Here is a 22,904-nt window from a genome sequence, read left to right as displayed (position 1 = left end):
GTTCAAGGTTCTTTATTATTTGTAACTATGCATGTGACAAATAATAAAGAACCTTGAACCTTGAACTTAGTTTTTCACTGGACTGGATGTAAATGAATTCTCTTTAAAATTTGTTTAAAAGTTTTAGAGTACTGAAACATCATGGGTGAGACCAGTCTCATGTTGCAAAAGCACTAAAAAGAACCAGTAAAGTCTGCAGATCTACATGCCGACTCTCACCAAAGTCCTATAATTAATAACTGGAAGTGGTTTCTGACACTGGATATGTAAATGGCCTGTATTTATATAGCGCTTTACTAGTCCCTAAGGACCCCAAAGCGCTTTACATATCCAGTCATCCACCCATTCACACACACATTCACACACTGGTGATGGCAAGCTACATTGTAGCCACAGCCACCCTGGGGCGCACTGACAGAGGCGAGGCTGCCGGACACTGGCGCCACCGGGCCCTCTGACCACCACCAGTAGGCAACGGGTGAAGTGTCTTGCCCAAGGACACAACGACCGAGACTGTCCAAGCCGGGGCTCGAACCGGCAACCTTCCGATTACAAGGCGAACGCCCAACTCTTGAGCCACGATCGCCCCATAAACACAGGTAAAGTGGGTAAATGCTGCCTGGCCAGAATAAAAACAAAGAGCACCAATGTCAACCAGTGACTTATGAAGGATGTCGCGCAAAGACCCAGATATTTATGTGTTTTATGGACCAAAACAAAGTAATGAGGCCACTGGCGTACAGTACATTCATCAGGTAGGAGGAATCATACTGCTCCCTGGTGGTCAAAGTTATTGCAGCAATTTCAATTTAGATTTGCTGGCATTTTTGAAAATACATAAGTTGTTAAAAGAGTGCTTCTCATAAAAAACAAAACACACAAATGTAATAAAACATCGTCTCTAATTATATGAAGGCTTGTTCATTTCTTCAGAGTCTGTCTTTATTCTTTCCACAAATTCCCAACAACAATACCTAAAAACAACAAGAGTCCAAGGTTTCTGTTTGAAACAAACTTTTTCCAGCAGTCTTCTGGTTTGTTGATGTCTAATGTGTAAATCTACGAGAGAAGAAAATAAATATACTTCAATGGAAAACCTAATCTTAAAACACATGAATCTGTGCATGTTTCTCATTTAAATGTTGTATTAAAGTTGACCATGATCCTCACCTGGTTTGTCAGGTGCATTGCTACACCGGTGAGTACAGCATAGTAAGGGAGAGTCTGTTCAGCATTGACCCCAGCTAATACCAGTCCAGACATCATGGCCACAACGAAGCCACTCAGCCAGGGTTTGGTTTGCTCCTGGAACCTCAGTGCAGTAGATTTGACTCCTACTTTGATGTCATCCTCCTTATCCTATTTATGAAAGACAAAACAACACGAGGTCATAGTCAATCAAGGTCCCTACTGTAACACGGGACACATTAATCTCATGTTCACCTCAAAGAAAAACATCAGTAAACACAGTAAACTGCAATCCCTTAAACTGCATTTCTTAAATATAAAGGAACAGCTACCATGTACTCACAGTTTAAACTGTTTTTAAATTAGTTTCAGTTTCTCGGTTCCTTTCTTCTTAAATTTACAGGTTCTCAACAGTCACTTTATTATGTATACCAGTTCACCTGGGCAAAAATCCCTTATTGATGTCTGAGGTTAGAGGAGAATGGACAGAAAGGAAGCTGATAGGAAGGCAAGGTTAACTCAAATAACCACTCAGAAGAACATCTGCTAAAAAGCATCTCTCAACGCACAACACGATGGGCTACAGCAGCAGAAAAGCACATTGGGGGCTCCTGTCAGGAAATTGAAGCTATCATTTGCAAGCTAAATTGGACAACAGGTGACTGGAAAAACTGCTTTCCTGGTCTGGCGCTGATGACCTTGGTCATGATTTCTGCTGCAACACTTAAATGGCAGTGTCAGAATTTGGCATTAAAAAAAGCATGTTGCCAGGTATCATTGGTTCAGGGTAGTGTTGGTGTATGAGAGCGTTCTTTTACATTTACTGCACTCAGCCTTTGGTTTAAGGAAAGAATTGTGTTTAATAGGAACGAAGTGGTGCGATCTCTCAGGCCCACTACTTTACCTGATGTGCGTATATTGTGTCATATACCAGCGTCCACATCACTCCTGAGAAGTATAGCGGGAGACACACGGACCAATCACAAGAGCCTTTAATAGCGGACCAGCCGAGCAGAGCGCCCCAGTTGAAAGTGAGTCCTAAAGTGAGAGAAGAGAACAAGAGAACAGCTATAGTTCTGATAATCTGTAAAATATTAACTCTAGACAAAGAACACTACAAGATAACTTTACACAGCACATACCCAACACAAACTGTGGCCAGTAAGTGAACCTCTTCATCAGTGGGTAGGTGATAACAAGAGATAAAGAAGCAGCACCCAGAGCTATACTGTGAGAGCATTTTGAACAATGTGAGGGAAAGACTGCAAAATAACTGGATAAATAATCACTTTTAGTTACACTATGAAAATTAACACACTGTAGTAATATTGTGATCCAGTTCAACTGTTGCACTAATTTTTTTTTCTCATGACTCGGAGGATTTAATCTAACCTATATACCTGTTCCTATTCTTCTATTTATATTTTCCTAATAAAATGTCATTAACGTTCATACATAAAATTGATTCTGAGTACCTGTAATAGTTGAGACACAAAAGAACCCCAAGTGCAAGCGAGAGCTGCCCTCCCAGGAAGACCAGCGCCTGCATTCGAGAAATCTCTCCTGATGCGATTGGTCGAGAGGCTGTGCGGGACACCTGCGCAAAAACACAAACACTTTCAATTTATCAGAGCTGAAAAATAAATAAACACTTTGAGCAGGGGAGTGACAGTGACACAGGTAAGACTAACGTCTGCTTAGAAATGGAAGTTTAATTTACTTTATTGCAAAAACATGTCCTGTTCTTTGTTTGGAGTCAGCTGTAAGAAAATCTCATTTACTTTTTTGTCGAAGTCTTTGTCCCACATGTCATTGATGGTGCAGCCGGCCCCTCTCATGAGAAGAGCACCTGTACCAAACAGTGTGAGCATGCCCAGATCTGGGAAGCATCCAGGGTTAGCAGCCAGAGCAATGCTCCATGTACAGGGGAGGTACAGCAACCATGTCCCTACGATTAAAAGGCAATGAATTTCAAGGGAATTAAACAAGGAAGTAAGATAAGAACAGAAACAAAGCCCACAAAGAGATGAATGCGCAGCCAATAGCTACATTAATCTGGTGGCATTTTAAATGTGGTTTGGTTTTAGATGCATCTGTGCAGTGACACTGAAAAAATGCAGGGGCAAGATATTTTAGACTCATTGTCTTACACAGTAATTACATAAGAGTTTTACAGTTTGGTAGGATTCTTTCAAAGAACAATTTTAACAATTATTATCTACATCATGAGTTAGGGCTACATGCTTACAAAGATGCTTCCCTGTTAGTGCCAGTTAATAGCTCTACAAGGTCAAAGATGACGTGCTTATTTTAGCCATTTGTTTTCTGAAGACTGTATTAATGTTATATAGCTTCTTGTTTTGTTCTGTTTTGTTAACATGGTGAAAATGCTGCTAAAAATTGTTCTGGGCTTAAAGAGTGCATGTTTGGAATAAAGTCAAAATTCTGCAATATTCTAGATATCAATTTTTTTTTTTAAACTGACACAGATAAAAGTCATTGCATAGCAGAAAATGAATGTGTTTAAGCATGTAGACATGGTCATAATGACCTGCTGAAGTTAAACCTGAGTACATGAGCTTGCTTTGTCACAGTAGGAAGGAAAAACTCCCTTTTAACAGGGAGGGACGGCTATCTGTCGCGACTGGTTGGGGTGAGCGAATGAAGACACGACAACCCAACAATGTGATGTTCATATAAGTACAAACCTATAGGTTTGTCCAGCCTCATCAGCCGGAGGTACGGTTGGACGTGTACTGGTGCTGAATTTACTATAGTAGCAGCTGATAAACTGAACCGTCTTCTCCCGTTTTGCTGTGTTTCAAGAAGTCTTATTGATGACCAGACTGCAGATTGGTTCTTAGGCTTTCTCTTCCACACACGGGAGTCTGAGGGGGGCCCATCTCCAGCCTGTATCCCTTCCTTCTGGATGAAGCAGGTAGAAAGACATCGATAACAAGCTCCATGGTGGATCCTTTTCAGAGTGCTCAAAGCTAGCTTGGCTGTGAACATGGTGTCTCTGCACTCATAAAGATCACCCCTGCACACACAGAAGCAGAAAGACACATGCAAACGAAGGTTAAACAAATACATTTGGTACAACAGAAACAGAGATGTGTGAAACTTTTGGCTGAAACAACCTGACTGTTTTAGCTGTTTAGGTAAGACACTGCACACACCTACATGAGACAAGCTGGTGTTACAGTAACAAGGCTAAGCTATCACTGAAAATATAATGAATGCTACCAACACACTTGCTAACTCTAGTGTGATATAACGCCAAAGCAAGCTTACAATGAAGGTTACAATAGAGAATATACCGATTTTAAAAAGACCAAACACTGGACAGATGACAACCACATCAATACTTCCCTGCTGGGTCGTCATTGGTCGTCTCTTCTTTGAGGCTGACAGACAAGTTGGAGGACCAGCGCCTCCAACTGGTGTGGAGTGTGCATCACAATTTCCTTACTGGTTAAATAAAAACCAGGTCTCACACTAACTAGTTTTTATTTTTTATTATGGCAGCTCCATATTCAGCATTCTTTATCCAGTATATCCACTTTGCCTCCTCTGCACATGTACAAACAATCAGTAAGTTGGTTTTATTCGTTTTTGTGGTTTCTTTTGCAATCCTCAATGGGAAATAGCTACAGAGGTCACTTTCTGTCAACCATATGTATGCAATAATATAAATAATATTCAGCTTAATGGAAGCTTTTATATGCCAATAGTTTTTTTAATAGCAGTGTTTTGTTAGTTTATCTAACACTGCTTCACCTAAGGCGTTCTTAACAATTGCCTGTTTCTTTCTTTTTTTGCACTTATTAAGGAAAAAGCACCCATGCTTTTTTGGTTAAAACCATATGTTGGAAAACCTCTTTGAACAAGCCCTGTAAGTCTACTTCACTTATTTTGTTCTTGTTAACATACAAAACAACCATGGAGTAGTAGTCAGTGTAAACTGATCGGATCCTAGAAATTTATTTCTGTTCATCTGGACCCAGCGTTTAGTAGAAACATTTTATCACTTATCTATGTGACTTCTTCAGTTTCAGCCGACTGCAGGCTTCACCAACTTTACAAACAATACGGCTGCATAATGACTAAAATAACACCAATCAGCCAGAAGCTTAGTTTCAATAAAAAAAAATTCAAAGTGAGAAATAAAATAAATAAGTTCTAAACAGATTCTTAAATTTACTTGTCAAGACAGGGTAGGGCTGTGGAATATGCAACATTATTGCATATGCAAAAAACATGTGACAAGTGTAAGCAGCTTTACAACTGAAACCTCACTGCTCTTGCTGAACAGTGCTGCACAGGGCCCTGTTCCAAAGGGCTTCGGAGTTGACGTAAAGCGGCGATGTATGTCGGCAACCTTCCGATTACAAGGCGAACTCCCAACTCTTGAGCCACGATCGCCCCAAAGACTACAATGAGAATAGAAACAGAGCAGTGTGGCTGGTTAAGTGGTGCAGTTGATAATGAGAAACATGCTTTCATTTTGTACTTTTTTAGTATGAGTACTATTCATTGTGAGATGAGGAATGGCTGCATTCACCGCATTATAAGATCGTGAAAGATAAACTCTTAAGCCCCTTCTCGTTTGAGAGATGGTCGTTCCTTTTTTACACAAACGGCCTCCTGCTTAAAGCAGGATATCTGCCTCGAAAGGATTTGCGCATCATGAACATATAAAGAGTGAATTTGAAACATATTGAGCAAAAAATGCTGTGAAGACGTGATATATGACACAAATCTAGATCCTTTATTTTTTTTCCTAGAATGTTTTAGCTTTCATCTTGTTGTAAAAGCCAGACCCTCTGCAAAAGTCTGCAACATCAGTATAAAATTTCTCTGGGATACCAAGGTGATATTGGTAAAACAAAGCTTTTCTTGCTTTCTTTGTGACCTGTGCAGCTCAGCAAGCATCGTCACTGCAAGCACGTGGCCAACTGCCTGCGATAGAAACCGAGCCTGAAAAAAGGATTTCTGTTATAAGTTTTTAATAACAATAGCGCCCATTTATTTAAATATGCGGTGCTATATAACACTTACAGTATGGAGGATTTGTTAATACCCTTCATTGGACATTATAATACCTATATCGCCGGCCATAGAAACAGAAAACAACACCATCACAAACACAGAAAAGACTTTTAAAAGGGGGGCTTGGCGTTAAGGCATGAAATCTACGCACTTCCGGTTACTGTTTCCCCAGATTTCACAATGAACTAAGCGTGGAAGTAAAAAAAACAACAACAACAAAAAACTCCATACGTTTTCGTGAATATTAACAAACACACATTTTTTTAAATCAAATTGATAAAATTAAAAAAAATACAATTAAGAAATCCTAGTTCGTATTAAACCAAAATATCCTGTCGTTATATCGAATCTCGTGTAACTGCTAGAAAAAAACATTATAACTGATATTTTAATTAATTACACAGCGGAGGTAGTTTTCAGGTAGTTTTATTTTGAAGGGTTGGTGAATTCTACGGAAGTGAAGATGTTTTGTTGCGGTGGCGGAAGCACAGGCCAGGGAGAGTCACACTCGCGGGAAAAATGGCGGAAACGTGTTCCGTGTTCATGCGACTTCCAGCAGCGGTTCAAAACGGTGCCTCCTAAGCCTTGTCCTGTTTTTGTGTGCATGCGTGAGTAAAACCTTGCGTGCATCGCGCACTTTAGCGAGTTGCACATTTCGGCATTTTGTTAAAATAGGTAGGATCTGTTTATTCGGTTGACTCGTTTTACGTCTCCTTCCTGTTGAATATGCTACACTGAAAGTTAAATAGAGGTGTTGAGTTCTTTGTGCTGCCATATTTAAAGATAATATTAGCAAAGCGTACAATCTCGCTCTCTCGCTCTCTTTTTTAAGTATTCACTTGTGTGTATAACTTAATAACGGATAACGAAGTAGTGTCGGATTATGTTGTGCTGCTTCTGTGCCTTGAGAAAAATAATAATCTGTTTTTTCAGTTGTCTAGGTGTGTCACTTAATGTGTAAGGCTGTGGGTTAAAAGAGGCATGCAAGATGGAAAACGGTATGTATCACAGAGGTATGCAACGTCTTTGTGAATAGATACTGACCTATGCTGATCTATACTGGTCTGTTGCCTGCCCCCTCAGATACAGTGGAGTGCTCCACCTCTGGCCACATCAAGCAAGTCATCAGCCAAGCAGTCACTGAAGAATCCCAAGTTAAGGCTTTCCATTGTAGTCACTGTGTGCTGGTCTTCAAATCGAAGGTGTACCTTTTTGAACACCTCAACAAGGTGCATGGCCTCAATACAGAAATTTCTCTCAGAGAGGCTGGTTTATGCCCTGGGACTGACAAAGCCAACACAGAGAACAGCAGCAGCAGTTCAGGAGATAATTTTAAATGCCAGAGGTGTGATTTTAAAGCTTGTAGTTGGGATGGTTTAAGTGAACACGAGGAACTGTGTCACAAAACTTCAGAAAATCCTAACGTGTCAGGAGGTGTCATCATTTCAGAAAACCTCGACAGCACTTTAAGTGTCATTTCAGCAAACCAGAACAATGAAGCTGCAGGAACATCGGAAGATCCATCAGTTCTTTCAGATATTTCTACCTCAGAAGGGAAATGCACGTTAAAGGACCTGAAAACCTACAAGAGGCCATTGCAAACCATTACAAAGTACTTCTCAGTGTCATCTGAATCAAATGCAATGACTGCTGAAAAATTAGCTGATGGAACCAAAGGAACTATCATTTTGCAGGAATCTCCTTCAAGCTCCTGTCCAAACAGTAGTGGTGTGTTCAAAGTCACAGCAAAGTCTGTGATAGATATCACCGGAAGTAAGTCGTACCATTTTTTGCACACTGACTTGACTACTGATTTGACACCATCTAAAACTCCGGAACAATTCAGAAAAGAAACTGTTCCTGACAGTGCTGTGAAGAGATCCAGTGGTAAAAGTTTAAAAAGTCATCCTGTCAAAAAAGCCAAGTTGGATAACGAAGAGATGCTCACGGAAAAAGAAAATGAAAGACAGCAGTCATCCAGCAGCAACGAGTTTTCATTTGAAGTCAGCGAAGATGAAGACGAGGCAGACGTGGCAAAAGTGTATTCTTGTAAACATTGTGACTACAGTGACGTGGGCATCAGGCGAATTTCTGCCCATTATCAAAGTGACCACCCTTATATCAGATACAATTCTGTCTACATTCAGGACGCAAGTGATCACAGTGCCACCTTTCGTTGCTTGGAGTGTCCAGTTGAGTTTTTAAGCACAGCTGACCTCAAGAGGCACTACTTGGAAAATCATCCAGATGCCCCAGATGTATTTGCCATGAAATCATGTGGCCTCAGTTTGGTTTTCAAATGCTTTCTTTGTAAATTTACTACCAATCTATTGAAGTCTTTGAAAGAACATTACAAGGCAAAGCATGCAACATATGAAGTGGAGAATTCCTTATTGTTCTGCAGATATTCAATGTCTGAATCCCAAAAGGAATCGTCTCAGCTGAGTTTAGAAAAATCAGATGGAATTTCTACTGAGCGTGCCCACACATCCCAAAATTCTTCTTCTAAAAGAGCAGACATGGCCTTGTATAAATGCCAGAAATGCATGTTTAGTCACAGGTCAGTTGTTGCTATGCATGTTCACTACCAAAAAAGCCACCCAGATGAAGTAATCACATTAGATAAAATCAAACAGTCAGCTTGTCCCACATCACATGCAGCATCAGAGATGACATCTGAGAAGTGTTCAGATTCTGTGATTGTAGTAGATCATTCAGAGACCACACCAGAAGCCTGTAAGAATCGTTCAGAATCTTCCCAAACCACGAAAGGGGAATCTTCGAAGTTTCCAACAAAATCCAGTAATGAAATTACTACTGGACTGGACATTTCCTCATCCAGTTTACCAAATGAAACATTTTACTGCCAGTTCTGCAGTTACACAAGTACCAAGGTTAAGAGTATCCTTGGTCATCACAATGCAAAACATTCTATGGATGCACCAATAGGTACTGATGATGTCCTATGGTATAGTGCTGAGATGCAGAAACGTCAGAGTGAATCTAAGATGTCAAAAAGTCCTTCATCTTCCCAATTTAATACTAGTAAACAAGTGAAGATGTGTAGGGAAAAAGAAGATCTGTATAAGGAGGATTACACAGCAGATGCCTCAGAAACAGGAGAGAGACAGAACAAGTCCTACGCATGTCCAGAAAACTTGTTTTATTGCCACAAATGCAACTTCGGAAATCCGTCTGTAAAAGGAGTAATTAACCATCAGGCCAAGGTTCATCGAAAGTGTAATTCCAGCACTAAGTGTGTTCTTGAATATACAGCTTTAATCCATGATGAAATCAGGAAAGCAAATGCAAAGGATTCCTCTTCTTCCCATCTACCTCTTCCTATAATAAATGAAGGCGAAGAAAAAGCTTTTTTTTGCCACTTTTGTAACTACAGGCATAGTACTTTGGATCAGGTAATGCGCCATTACAGCAAAACACATCATGGATTTAAGGCGAAGCCTTCAGAAATCCTTCTGCATACATCTAAGATCCACGATCAGGCACAGAAATCTCTTCTAACATCCGCTCAAAATGAAGAAGCTGCTCAGGAAATCCTCAAGATGAAAATGAAAAAGAAAAAAACAAAGAAGCATTCAAAATCTTTGGTCATTTCAGCAACACCCTCAGTGACAACCCCACACACAAAGAGGTCCCTGAACTGTTACTCATGCGCATACAAAACTGACGTGATATATGCTCTGAAGACGCATTTAAGGAAAATTCACAAAGTAAAGCGTACAGTCACAGATATTTTAAGATATTATTTTAGACAAGGATCATTAGAGCGCGGCTATTATTGTGAATTCTGTGTTTTCAGACATGAAAAAGCTGCAGCATTATATGAGCACTACCAGGAACGCCACCTAGGACGTGTCCCCTGCGTTGAGTATGTAAGTTCTCGGTTATATGCTGGTCCTGGAATGGTCCATTGTAAAAAGAAGAAGCCTGATCTAGAGCAGAGTGGAGGCAGTGGCACTGAAAACAGATTGCTATCCCAAAGATCCGGACAAAATAAAGCTGGTTTGTCTTGCAAAAGATGCTCTTTTAAATCTAACTCTTTGTCAGATCTGGCACACCATTACCGAATGGTTCATCCTTTGAGTGCAAAACTTTCCAAGAAAACAAACGCAAGCTGGCGGGTGCAAGACCAAAGTGACAGACCTGGCTCATTTGACTCCTACCAGTTTGGTAAATCACAGGATGAAGCAAAGGCGTCCTCCACAGTGTTCAAGTGCCTTTACTGCTCTGCAAATTTTAATAGCAAACACGGTCTCCATATTCACTGTGGAATGAAACACCCGGAAGTTGTAATCAAAAAATTTGAACAAGAACAAAAACCAAAAAAGCAGCTCCAAAAACGTCTGCATGTCTTTAAGTGTCCGTATTGTACCTACGTCAATACCGTTTATCAGGGTGTTCTCACTCACTGCCAGATGAAGCATCCCAACCTCCCATCCAGGGCCGATAGTCTCCATGTGGATATGGTGTATGTTGAAAATTTGGACGAAACCCGGAAAAGCAGTCCTCCTGGTGAGACTTTGAAACTTTGTGGGCACATGTGTAAAACCTGTCCCCAAATCTGCGCAACGCTGGAGAAACTGAACAAACACTGCGAGCGAGACCACAAGAAGACTGGTGCAAGCACAGCACAAAGCACGGCCAAACCTGCTCCTAAGCCATTAGTTAAAAGTAAAATACTTCTATCTAAAGCCTACAGTACACATGGATCTGTATCAAAGACTTCAGTTTTAAGCAAGAAAATCTATGCCGTGATCAACTGCCAGCACTGTTCTTACACATGCACCACCAAACTTGCTCTTGGTCGCCATTTGCTTGCTAACCACAAGCATACTATTTCAAAGGACTGCGTATACAAATGTGTGCTGTGTTCTAAAGTTTACTTCAGGAAAAAGCATCTTGGAGGCCACTATGCAGTGACGCATGGAAAGGAGGCTTATTTAAAATACTACGTGCCCATATACAAACAGCCTCTCAAGAAGACAGCGCCATCGCCGTTTGAAGACCCATCAACTCAGCAACAAGAAAAAGCCTCTGAGACATTGAAGTCTAGCATAACAGCAGAAGAAAGCCTCTTGATCTACAAGTGTCCAAACTGTCCATATGTGAATGCTAGCTACCACGGGACCCTCACTCACTGTCAAATGAAGCATCCAGCAATTGTAGTCCGGGCAGATGAACTTGAGACAGGTGAAGTCTTTGTATCAAACATGGTCAATTGTACTTTAGGAAAAGGTTCTAATGAAAGAGGGTACTTGTGTAAAAAATGTTCACAAATCCATGGATCACTGACAAAACTCAATGCTCACTGTAAGAGGGTTCATCATGACACAGAAGTGTATGAGCACACAGACACTGAAAGCCAGCCGGTTCACACATCTCAGGGCTCAGCATGGGAGGATGCCTCTGTGAAAAACAAAACTTCGAGAGAAGTAAGCATTGCGGAAAGTAGACAGGCTCCACAAACGGAAACTCCTGAGGCATCCCCATCAACTTTGCTGTCCGGCCTCCGCAGCAACAAACAGTTGTACAAGTGCCAGATGTGCACCTATAAAGGACTGTATCGAAAATACCTCCAGTGCCACTACAAAAATACTCACAAATTGGATGCAGTCAGTATTTACAAACTTCTTGAGAAATATAATAAGCGTAAATGGAACTTTCCCAGCAACATACTTAAATCAGGCAACAGCACAAAGGTTAAATGTTTGAAATGTCCAGAATTAACATTCAAGTCGTCGCAGCTGCTCATTGACCACTATAGTACTTTTCACCGCTCAGAGTGGAAATTGGACTTTACTGTGTTGTCACTAGGATCGACGAAAAAGAAAACCACAGGGGTTTACAAATGTGACCACTGCAACACACAATTAAATGGGATTAGAAAGTTGTGTTATCACATGGATCGCCACAGAGCAAGGATGCTAGAGAAGGCCAAGGCTGCGCAGAGAAAGGAGTCGCTTATTAGCACAACACTAGAGCAAGAATCCAGCGAGGTAAGTTGACGCTGTAATTCCTGTCTACGCTCTTTGTCTTCTGATCTACTCATGTTATTTGACCATTGCTGTGATTTTTTTTTTTTTTTTTTTTTTTTCCAGCCCTGCAGGCAAGATGAAACGACCACATTGGAAACTGTGAACGAGGTTAATCGTTGGAACGGGACACCAGTACAGAGCGCCGCTACATCAGAACTCTCTGATGTACAGCAGCCAGAACTAGAATCGAATGGAGACAAACACACGTGTAGACAGTGCGGCCGGATGTTTATGTCATTGAAAGGCTTGCATTCACATGAGCACAGCCACGCAGCCCTGGCAGCCATCAAGAAATTGGACAATAGCTCCACATCTGGATTAAAACACAAGTAAGAACTTTGGGCTTTTTTTATTGTTAAAAACTAAACTAAAAAAAACGTATTAATAATGCTATTAAAGCAGTCACCCCATTTTGCCACGCTTTTTTTTTTTTGTGGGCTCACTTAAAAAGTAACATAGCCAAATGGAAATTTTAGCAGTTGGTCTTGTTTAGTCTGAAAAAGTACAGTGCCTATCTGGGTATTGGAAAACCTTTGCAGAAAAGCTTCTTTATCTCAACATTTTCACTTCCTGGTTAAATAAAAAGTTAGACTCCCCTTTCCCGCTTTCCTCAATTCCACCTCTATCCACTCCTGTATAACTTTAAACTGCACAAGAAGACCGTTTCCTCATAAATCGAAACAATGGCTTTCTGACAAGAGAACCAAAGTCAAGAAATTATACCTCCTTTACAGATTTTAGGAGTTACTTCATCTACTCTCTGTTTGACTAATGTATCTTTCGCAGGCTTGTTGAAATTGAATTTTGATTGCTTTGTTCGTTAAAGCAAGTCCCAAACACCCCAAGCTGTATTTTTTGTGAGAGTTGAATGATTGTGAACCTTTTTTTTTTCTTTTTACCTCACCAGCATTAGCAAATATCTCATCCACAAATCTGGAACTCTGAGACCTTTTCTGTGTAGTTGCTGTACCTATCGGACAACAGTCTTTGGCCTCTGGAGGAGTCATTTTATGAAAAAGCATAATGGTAAGAACTCATTTGTAAGATCACCAGTGGTATCTTATGAGCATTAAGTGTCAAATGCATTGACTTTGATCTGCGAACATTGATTTCAAAATCACCAGAATTTTTAAAATTAGTCTTTTGTTGTAGATTATTAGCATAAGTTTTCTGTATGCTGGATTTGGTCAAGTTAATATGAGTTGTCACAGGTGCATTTTATATTAGAAGCTGACTTTAACTGTTCAGACTGGGATGGTTTTGGCTTAGTTTTAAAGACAGCCACATCTTTCACAAGAAGGGGTTTGAGAGATTTCGTGTGGCTTTATGTCTGCGTTTATGTCTTTCCTTTTTCATTTGGTTATTCTTTTGCTGAATACTTAGATCTCATCATGGCTGCAGCTGAGACTGAAGACAAAGATGAGAGTGAAGAGAGGTTTAAGGAGTCCTCTAATTCATCAGAGAAAATGAACAGCTTGCCTGAAATTGATGAGCGACCTGAACTGATTAAAGGCAAGTCATATCTCATGTTTTTTTGTGTGTGTGTGCGTTTGTTTGTTTGTTTTTTAAACTTGGTCTTGGTTTTCATAAAACAAACAGTTTTTGGTTTTGTAGCAGTACTAACAGACTGTGGGTCCTTGAAACTTTGACAGGATCTCTGTACTTGGAGCCCCCAGATGTGCGGCGCCAGTTAAACCACTACACCATGATGGCACAGAGCAGCATCAAATCTAAAGTGAACGTGCAACTTTCAAAATTACCTGAGAACAGCGTGCTTCACTGTGAGTTCTGCAATTTCAGCACTGGACACCTGTCTAGTATCCGGCGGCACTACCTAAATCGGCATGGAAAGAAAATCCTCAGATGTAAAGACTGCAACTTTTTCACAGGTTTAAGGTAAGGTGCTGTAAGAGTTTGTATTTTGCTGTGTACAAAAGATTTTTGGCCTTTTTTTTTTTTCTTTAATAAAATTTAGTGTGTTACTAAAAATCTGCAAATTGTAATTAATACTTTTAATTCTGCATCATCACAGATGTGCAGGATCTGACTAGTTTCTATAGTCAGGTGACATAATGCATTCCTGGTTTGCCTCAAGCAGGAGACACAAATCCCTTTGGGGTGGCATCGGGAAGAGAACCTGGCATAAAAGTGTGCTAAATCAAACATGCCGCGCTATCTGCTGTTTGAACCCTTTTTGAAGAAGAAGCTTCTTTTATTCAAATTTAGACATTGTTGTCAATTATTTTAGATGTATGGAAATAACTTGGATGAGTGTTATGAGGTATTTGACTTGACAGACATCTTGAATTTGTCATTTCTACTCATTACTCAACACGAGTTGTCACCAAACACTGACAGATTTGCAATGTTATCACTGATTTCTCCTGTTGTCATTAGGAAAACTCTGGAAATGCACATGGAGACGGGTCACTCTACCTGCCAGTCAAAGCCTACTCATCAGAAGGACCTCTGCTGCCCTTTCTGTCTGTACCAAACTAAGAACAAGAACAACATGATTGATCACATTGTCTTGCATCGTGGTATGTTGGAGCATTTGCAGGATTTGTAGGAACGTGTTCTGCTTTCCGATACCTGACGCTGTCACATAAGCATTCCCTTTTTTCCTTTTTTTTTCTTTACAGAGGAACGTGTAGTGCCAATAGAGGTTCGTCGCCCCAAACTGTCACGTTACCTTCAAGGCATCATCTTTCGCTGTCACAAATGTACTTTCACCAGTGGCAGCCCAGAAAACCTGCATTTGCACATGATGAGGCACGATGACATCAAACCCTACAAGTGTCGGCTGTGCTATTTCGACTGCACCCGGCTGAGTGATTTGGAGGCACACCTGAGCGATAAGCATCAGGTCAGGATTTCTCTAAAGCCTTCTGTGCATCCTTGGAATTCCTTTGGGTCAAAAAACGTTGTTTCTTTAACTGATGGGCTGACGGTGCTCTTGTTCTACACACTGCTGTCATAACCATGAAGATTTAGAAAATCAAGAGAATATGAAGTTGAATGAAGAATGAAGTTATTTAAGCCTATAAAAAACGTAAGCAGCAATTAGATGTCAGACGTCAACATGTCTGATATTTGAAGGGAGTAGCCAACGAAAGAGAGTGGGAGCATACATCCTAAAAATATGAATAGATATAAAAATGAACATAAAGAATTCATCAGAATGACATTTTTAAATGTCAACCATGTATCTTGTTTAGTAGCACTGCATCACTTTCACAAGCTACATATAGACAGTGGACTTACTTTTGCAAAAGAATGGTTTTATTCACATATCACATTCGCTACGGAGACATTGGCACTGGGCCATTTGATTCCTTTAGTCTGAATGTTTTTGTAGTTCAAAAACTTTGCCACAAATCGGTTTAATATTGATTAAGGTTGTGTCTGTGAAGGTTCTCAGTCATCCAGGTCATTGTAGTCTAAGGAGCTTGGAAAGAAAAGCGTCTGGACTTCTTTGAGTTGCTTGAAGAGCCAACCTTTACATGGAGGAAGTGGAAAGAAAGGCTCTTGGCTCTTTTAAAGGGAGAGTACCCAGCCATTGGTACAGATATGTAGATGGCACCTGGGTCAAAATCAAAAGACAAGAAGTGGAATCCTTATATCCTAGAAGTGGAATCCTATAAAGTCAGCAAAGATGCACAGAAAAGAAGATCAGACACCAGCGAGGGAGGATAAGAAAGACAGACGCAACAACATTGTCATCACCTATGTAGCCGGTGTATCAGAGAAACTCAAGGTTCTCTCCAAGCACGACATCCCAGTGTACTTCAGACCCAGCAACACACTCAGACAGAAACTGGTTCACCCGAAAGACAAAACTCCTAAACACAAACTTAACAACGTGATGTATGCTGTACAGTGCAGCGAGGAATGCCCAGACCTCTACATCGGCGAGACCAAACAGCCACTTCACAAGCGCATAACACAACATAGAAGAGCCACCTCCACTGTACAAGACTCAGCAGTTCATCTGCATCTAAAGGACAAAGGTCACTCTTTCGAGGATGCCAACGTTCACATTTTGGACAGAGAATACAGATGGTTTGAAAGAGGAGTGAAAGAAGCCATTTACGTCCACTGTGAGCGAGCATCTTTGAACAGAGGCGGTGGTTTATGACACCAACTCTCTGCCATCTATAATCCAGTTTTGAGATCCCTTCCCAGATGCCTTAACGCCCACTCACATCCTGGGCCATCTGACCTCAGGAAATCACATGATAGGGTGGGGCCAGGCTTCACAATGAGCTCACCCGAAACCCTGGCTGATTGTGACCCACACCCGCTTTTACACCTTGGCTCATATGATTAGGTAGAGGATCATCAGGGGGTCCTTTGTCCCTCTGTGGGGGGAAACTCCCACTGGGTTTAAATCTGGGACTCTCCACCATTTGACCCTTAGAACTGAAGAAGCTTCTCGGATGAGAGGTGAAACGTCTTCAAGCAACTCAAAGAAGTCCAGACGCTTTTCTTTGCAAGCTCCTTAGATTGATTAAGGTTGCACCTAATGGAGTGATGCAGTGCATATCCTACCCCAATTCCTTGGCTATTGAAAAGTGCTACATTTACGGGGATTAAACCATAGGTAATGTCAAAGATGGACATGGACAACTACTGTGACATTATCCGTTGGTTTCTGAAATTGTGTTTTGATACCCCAAGATTAGCATTTTCACCACAACCATCTTAGTTTCAAAGAATAAGATGTGGTGAGAAGGAGAGGGACTGACTGTGAAACTGCTATCTCTATGCAGTAAGCAGACAAAAGATAATCCAACATTTTTAAGCAATTTAAACATGATTTGCAAAATAGTTGTAATAATGTTTTACCACCCTGGGGCACCTCTGTCAGTGCGCCCCAGGGTGGCTGTGGCTACAATGTAGCTTGCCATCACCAGTGTGTGAATGTGTGTGTGAATGGGTGGATGACTGGATATGTAAAGCGCTTTGGAGTCCTTAGGGACTAGAAAAGAGCTATACAAATGCAGGCCATTTACCATTTTTTTTATTCAGTATGCCTCCAAAATCAGGGACTAAGCCCATAAACTCACCACGAAAGTGTTTACCATGTCATGTCTGGCTTCCCATAAACTATAGGACTGGGAGTCTTATCTCAACCCCATAACTCCAAGTGTATTATATTGGATAAATGAGTTTTTGAGGCTTCTACATCATCAGGGCCCCACCCTCACCCCAATATAATGTGATGGAAAAGTGTATCATAATTTGGACCTTGATTCTGTCTATGCAGGTCGTGAGGAATCATGAACTCGTGGGTCAGGTGAGCCTTGATCAGCTGGAGGCAAGCATTGGTAATGTGCCAGTAACAAAAGAGGAACAGTTGTCTAACATGGACCAGCTCGATGAGGACAGAGAAGATGTAGAAATGGAGGACCTTTTTGCAGACTGTGATGAGGTTCCACAAGCTGAGAACCTGGAAGAAAACTATACCACAGAGAAAAGTGCACTCCAGATCAGGGAATGCCAGGAAACCAACGGAGAAAGTCCTGGCCAGACTTCCGAATCAGGCATTCAACGTGAAAATGCAAAACCAAACTCTACTGTCCAACAAGAGCTGCAAAAACAAGCGGAGCTTGTGCTGCTAGAGACTGCAAGAGAACAGGAGACAGGAAATGTGGAACAAAGTGTAAGAGAAGTGAAAATTACAGATACCCCATGTGAGGATTACGGCAATCCAGAGGAAGAGAGGCAGACATATGAAAACCAAGCCCAACCCGAATTCACAGAATCTGGAGACAAACAACAAATGGAGACAGAAAATGATTTCAAAGTGGATGAAGAAACACCAGCTCAAAAGCAAGACTTTAAAGCACTTGAGCATAAAACACTGAACATTGAGGCAAAGGTAGAAGATGACATACTGCGTCATATCTTACAGTTGGCCAATGATGACAGCAAGATGCATAACAAGGCAGATGAGGGTAAAACGGTCAAGATGGAGAAGGGCACTGAGGCAAGTGATGCAAGTGATATCCCATTAGCTGAAGAGAGCAACTTCCCTTTGTTCCAGAATCCAAAGAGTCAAGTTGGTATAGAGGCAAATTCAGCCTTAACAAAGCTAAATATTGCACATGTAAATAACACGAGGACAAAGGAGAGTTTAAAAATTGAAAGACATATGTTAACCCTCCCGCCCACTTGTGCACGACTTAAGATGATCACCGGCGATATTTTAGGTGTCTCGTTTACAAAATTAAAGCGGGAAGAAGTGCACACTCAGCAAAGCAGTGAACAGGAACCTAAACCTTGCACAGAAATACCAGTACTTGAGAAAGAATGTCTGAAGAAGGAAGTGCACTCTCCTGAATGCTTCAAGGAGGAAGAAGAGAACGGTCCTTTCGAGCAGAAGCAGAACCAAGAATCTGAGATGCTCACAGAAGACGAGGAACGACACCAAGATCAGGCGCCTGGTGACCACAACGGGATGAAGGATGATGATTGTCTGCAAGAGCCTGAAGGTAAAAAGAAATTATGAGTGAATTAAAATATTAGTTTTTGTGCATTTTTGTAAGCAAAACACATATTTTAAGTACACTTAAAAGTACACTCTTAAGTACACTTTAACACTTGTTTAAAGTACAGAAAAAGAGATGGTAAATGCAGATATTGGGCAACATCAATGATAGAGTTATGAAAATAAAAGTGCTCCCTCTTTGAATTGTAAGGTTTTATGTGTCAGGACTTTAGATAAGTACAATTAAAGATGAACTATTATGTCATTAATAATTTAACAAAAAATGAGCCAAAATGCAGAAGCAGTGTGGAAAAACTAAAAAAGCCATCTTTGCTGTGTCTATAGGATGTAAGAAGGTAAGTAACAGCCAGATGCTACAATCATCAGCAAGTATGGTGACCTCTATGAAAACAAATTGTCTGGCAGTTCATTGATCTGATTCACATGTGTGATAAAACAATGCACAAGGCGAAGATGCTCAGACAAACCAAAGAAATATATGTAGAAGAGCTACATCTGAGACTCTAAAGCAGGGGTGTCAAGCTCAGATACACAGTGGGCCAAAATTCAAAACTGGAACAAAGTCGCGGGCTAACGTTAATATTTATTGAAATATATTTATTCCTCCAGATCAAATCAAATTCAAATTCAAATTTTATTTGTCACGTACACAGTCATACACAGTACGATATGTAGTGAAATGCTTGGACAACTGCTCGTGACCTAAAGAGAACAAAAAAGGAAAAGGCTATGAATAAGATAGGAAATAAATATGAAAAATTAAAAAGGGTAAATTTAACTAGGAAGGAATAAAATATAAATTAAGGTTAAAAATGAAATAACTGTACAACACAAATTAGAATGAAGGGTAAATTTAACTGGGAAGAATAAGATAAAGATAAATATATAAATTAAAGTTGAAAATAAAATAACTGTACAACAAAATACACAATACACAATATTGTGTATTGTGATATAAGAATGAATCTTTTCTTATGGACTCAAACACGTTTTGCTGAAAAACTGAATATGGAACAAACAAAGCTTAATACTAAACAATATATATATTAGCTGTATAATACCAGTAGGCCATCTTTGATAGTCATTTGGTATGGCTTCGTGGCCCAAATGTAATTAGGCTGTGGGCCAAATTTGGCCCGCGGGCCAGAGTTTGACACCTATGCTCTAAAGGGTTAAATAGCGATGTCTAGCAATACTGCAAAGCATCACATTTGGAGAAAACCAAACAGGATAACAGCACAAGCACCTTGCAGCACCTGTCAAGCAGGGTGGTGGAGGGGCGATGATTTAGGCTCGTTTCCAATCCACAGGACTGGCTGTGCTTAAATGAATGCCTGAAAACCTCAAACTGAACTGAAGCAATGTTGTAAAGACTGATAAAGTCATACAGACGATGAATGCTGTTAAGAATGGTTCTAGAAGATACTGAATATAAGGTGTACTTACTTTTTCACACACTGCTTCTGCATTTTGGCTGAGTTTCTGTTAAATAAATGTAATATTAGTAATACATATAGTGTATTACATATATACAGTGTTGTTATATTTTCTTATTATGTGCTGATATGTAAATCCTTAGAGTTGAAACAGGGTGTACTTTCTTTTTCACATGACTGTATCTTAGTGCATTCCTAATATTAATTTGAAAAATTAAATGAAAAAAAACAGGACTGTGTGTGATTACAGACAAATCTGATGATAAAAAGTGATTCAAAAGGAGATGATCTATGTGTGTGATCATTGTTTATTTAGTCGTTCAAGCAAAAAAATATGAGAACTTCTCGGGTTTTTCTTAAGTTCTAATGGTAATTTTTTACTCTTTTTCTGAGCTTTTATCTACTTTTTTGTGATAACTAACTGTAGGTAAGTATTGGGTTGTGAACATAAATAGATTTTGAGGAATCTTCGGTATGGGATAATTACGTTGTTGATTTGTTTTGTTTTGTCCCCTCCCTCAGATACAACAACAACAACAAAAGAACCTGCTGAAGTCCTGTGCTCCTCAGTTACAGAGCAGAAACGATTTACTTGTGAGTTCTGTGGAAGAAATTTGGTGAACAGCTCTGAACTGAAGCGTCACGTCATGCGGCATGGAATCTAACAGTCTTTTCCACGTTTTTTTTATTTGGGTTTCCATTTTATGGAAAGTTCCTTCCAGTGTTGTGTTGAGTTACGCATTTTAGATTTTGTTATTCTCATATCTTATCTAACTGTACGTTTACATATTTACGTTTCCTTTTTTGTGCATTTTTAAACTTCTTCCTATAAAATGCTTTTATGGTAAAGCTGTTAAACATAGATGTGATTCAGTAAATAAAACTTTGAACCAATATGGTGAATGTATTATGTGTGACACACTGTATTTAAAATCTTTAGAATTTTTTTTGTATTTTTTTTTAAACACTAATGGATAATGGCCGTGATCAACTGTCATCAAGAGTTCATTTTTATTCCTGTAGTTTGTGCAGGGAGGTATTATTTACGAGAAGTTATTACTGTAAAATCTGCAGAAACCTCTACACTGTGAACTAATTTTACATGAAAACGTTTACATAGAGTTAAATGCCACAAACTGAACCAACTTCCATAACAGAAAGTTCATTAAATGCTGCCTTCAGGTGTTGTTTGGTATTTCAACACACTTTTATTGTGTATTTTGTACTGAAAAGGAAAATAGTTGACAGTAAAATATCAGTATTTAGTTTGGTATTCCATGTTAACAATTTTTATTTTTTTTATTTTATTTTTTTTAATACTTCAATTTGTTTTGAATTTAAAGTGTGTTTGCAGCACCTGATATTTATTTTCCTCCTAGCTTAGAGTGGCGCCTTCTATGAAAGTGGTGAATTTAAACATTTTTAGTTAATTTTACCATTACAGTAGATGTCACTGGTGTCAGAAAAGGCAGTACATCTGAAGATACAGACTTGTGCACAATAGGTCATAAATGATTAATAAATGGTCCATTTTTTTTCAATTTCTTGAACAACAGCAAAAAACGGACGCAGGCTGGACCAAGAACTAATCAGGGACATTTACAGAAGACTGAAACACAGTTCAAGTTTAAAAAGTTAATGTGTTATGAGACCACGTGTGTTCATATCCTTGTATTATAAAACATGGATGCTTTGTATTAAAAGTGTTGCCCTGTAGCAAAAATCAAATAGTGCATTAAGAAAATATAATCTGGTTACAACAATAAATGTTTGATCTCAAATGTCTTGATGTAAAGAGCAATGTGCGCATTAGCTAAATAATACTGTGCAAATGGCTTACCCACCCCTATTTTTTTTTTTTTAAATTTTGATGTGGATCTAGGAAATGGGTGTAGCAAATTATAAAAATGTGAAAATAGAAATACAGTATACTGAGAAAAAAGTCTGATTGGACATTTCTGATGAGCCTGAAATTCAATACTTGGTATGGCCACCTTTTTTCATCAACACAAACTGAACTCTCTTAACCTAGCCTTGTTCCCTTGAGTGCTTCTCTTGTAATTCTTTGGATGTTTGTTGACTTTGGTTTTGTTCTCTGTCAATATAATCCCACACTGCTTCAGTAATATTAAGTTCCGGGCTCTGGGAAGGAAAATCCATGACTGACTGGGTTCAGTTGTGTGTGTGTTTTTTCTATCCCAATATTCTTTCACTGCATGGGAGGTGTGTTTGGGGATCAGTCTTGTGAAAAATTTTCTTATTGCCAAGCAGATGCTTTCCTACATGATTTTCCATGTTTGATCAAAAGCTTTTTAATAAGATCCCCAACACCACTGGCTGAAATGAAACCCCAAACCATGACAGCACCTCCACCATAACCTCTTCTATACATATTGACAATTTGAACTAAACATTTCACATCTGGATTCAGCCCTCTATAAGAACTGTCACTGATTTTCAGCCCAGTTCTTGTGCAATTTGGCATACTGAGCATTTTCTCCCTGTTTTCTACCACTGGCTTCTTGACAGCCACTGAAACCATTTCTGATGAGGCATCAACGAACAGAAGATGGATTGACTAAAAGGCTGTCTTTTCAGTTTTCTCAAATTTTTTTATGACACACTCTGCCACCAGTAATGGTGTTAATATGACAATAC

General features: G+C 39.7%; 2 protein-coding genes across 10 annotated transcripts; one reads left to right on the top strand and one right to left on the bottom strand.

The window, feature by feature from the left end:
• Positions 1-359: 359 nt before the first annotated feature.
• LOC309719014 (4-hydroxybenzoate polyprenyltransferase, mitochondrial-like) lies at positions 360-7,332 on the bottom strand. 8 transcript variants are annotated; one of them, XM_082554745.1, is made up of 10 exons: positions 6,250-6,345; positions 6,104-6,168; positions 5,488-5,621; positions 3,897-4,228; positions 2,970-3,136; positions 2,664-2,785; positions 2,331-2,416; positions 2,093-2,226; positions 1,171-1,359; positions 360-1,059 (listed from the first exon to the last, which is right to left on the bottom strand). In XM_082554745.1, exons 4-10 carry the CDS (start codon positions 4,198-4,200, stop codon positions 943-945), a joined length of 1,119 nt encoding a protein of 372 aa, XP_082410871.1. In that variant the 5' UTR covers positions 4,201-4,228; positions 5,488-5,621; positions 6,104-6,168; positions 6,250-6,345; the 3' UTR covers positions 360-942. The 8 variants fall into 8 exon arrangements, with proteins under 8 accessions (XP_082410871.1, XP_082410875.1, XP_082410872.1 ...); XM_082554749.1 differs by lacking the exons at positions 6,104-6,168; positions 6,250-6,345 and adding an exon at positions 7,285-7,332; XM_082554746.1 differs by having other exon boundaries at positions 5,488-6,168.
• LOC309719011 (zinc finger protein 462-like) lies at positions 6,699-22,027 on the top strand. Of its 2 annotated transcripts, none has more exons than XM_082554738.1 (11): positions 6,699-6,848; positions 7,174-7,238; positions 7,324-12,257; positions 12,360-12,625; positions 13,204-13,322; positions 13,680-13,808; positions 13,949-14,192; positions 14,694-14,836; positions 14,939-15,162; positions 17,566-18,793; positions 20,769-22,027. In XM_082554738.1, the coding sequence occupies exons 2-11, from the start codon at positions 7,229-7,231 to the stop codon at positions 20,909-20,911; spliced, it is 7,440 nt and encodes a 2,479-aa protein (XP_082410864.1). In that variant the 5' UTR covers positions 6,699-6,848; positions 7,174-7,228; the 3' UTR covers positions 20,912-22,027. The 2 variants fall into 2 exon arrangements, with proteins under 2 accessions (XP_082410864.1, XP_082410865.1); XM_082554739.1 differs by having other exon boundaries at positions 6,701-6,811.
• The last annotated feature ends 877 nt before the right edge of the window (positions 22,028-22,904 follow it).

This window comes from Aulonocara stuartgranti, assembly GCF_965226115.1.
Source record: "Aulonocara stuartgranti genome assembly, chromosome: 12".
NCBI lineage: Eukaryota > Metazoa > Chordata > Actinopteri > Cichliformes > Cichlidae > Aulonocara > Aulonocara stuartgranti.
Note: the sequence above shows the minus strand (reverse complement) of the source record. Positions and strands in the feature narration are given on the sequence as shown.

What these genes read in the sequence shown, in the direction of transcription:
- LOC309719011 (XM_082554738.1), top strand. An exon ending in ACATCTGGATTAAAACACAA is followed by an intron (nt 12,626 to 13,203) that starts GTAAGAACTTTG and finishes TTACCTCACCAG; the next exon opens with CATTAGCAAATATCTCATCC. An exon ending in TCACATTGTCTTGCATCGTG is followed by an intron (nt 14,837 to 14,938) that starts GTATGTTGGAGC and finishes TTTTCTTTACAG; the next exon opens with AGGAACGTGTAGTGCCAATA.
- LOC309719014 (XM_082554749.1), bottom strand. Translation starts at nt 4,200, where the DNA reads ATGTTCACAGCCAAGCTAGCTTTGAGCACTCTGAAAAGGATCCACCAT. An exon ending in GAGGCTGGACAAACCTATAG is followed by an intron (nt 3,137 to 3,896) that starts GTTTGTACTTAT and finishes TTTTAATCGTAG; the next exon opens with GGACATGGTTGCTGTACCTC. An exon ending in TTGTGTCTCAACTATTACAG is followed by an intron (nt 2,417 to 2,663) that starts GTACTCAGAATC and finishes ATGCTCTCACAG; the next exon opens with TATAGCTCTGGGTGCTGCTT.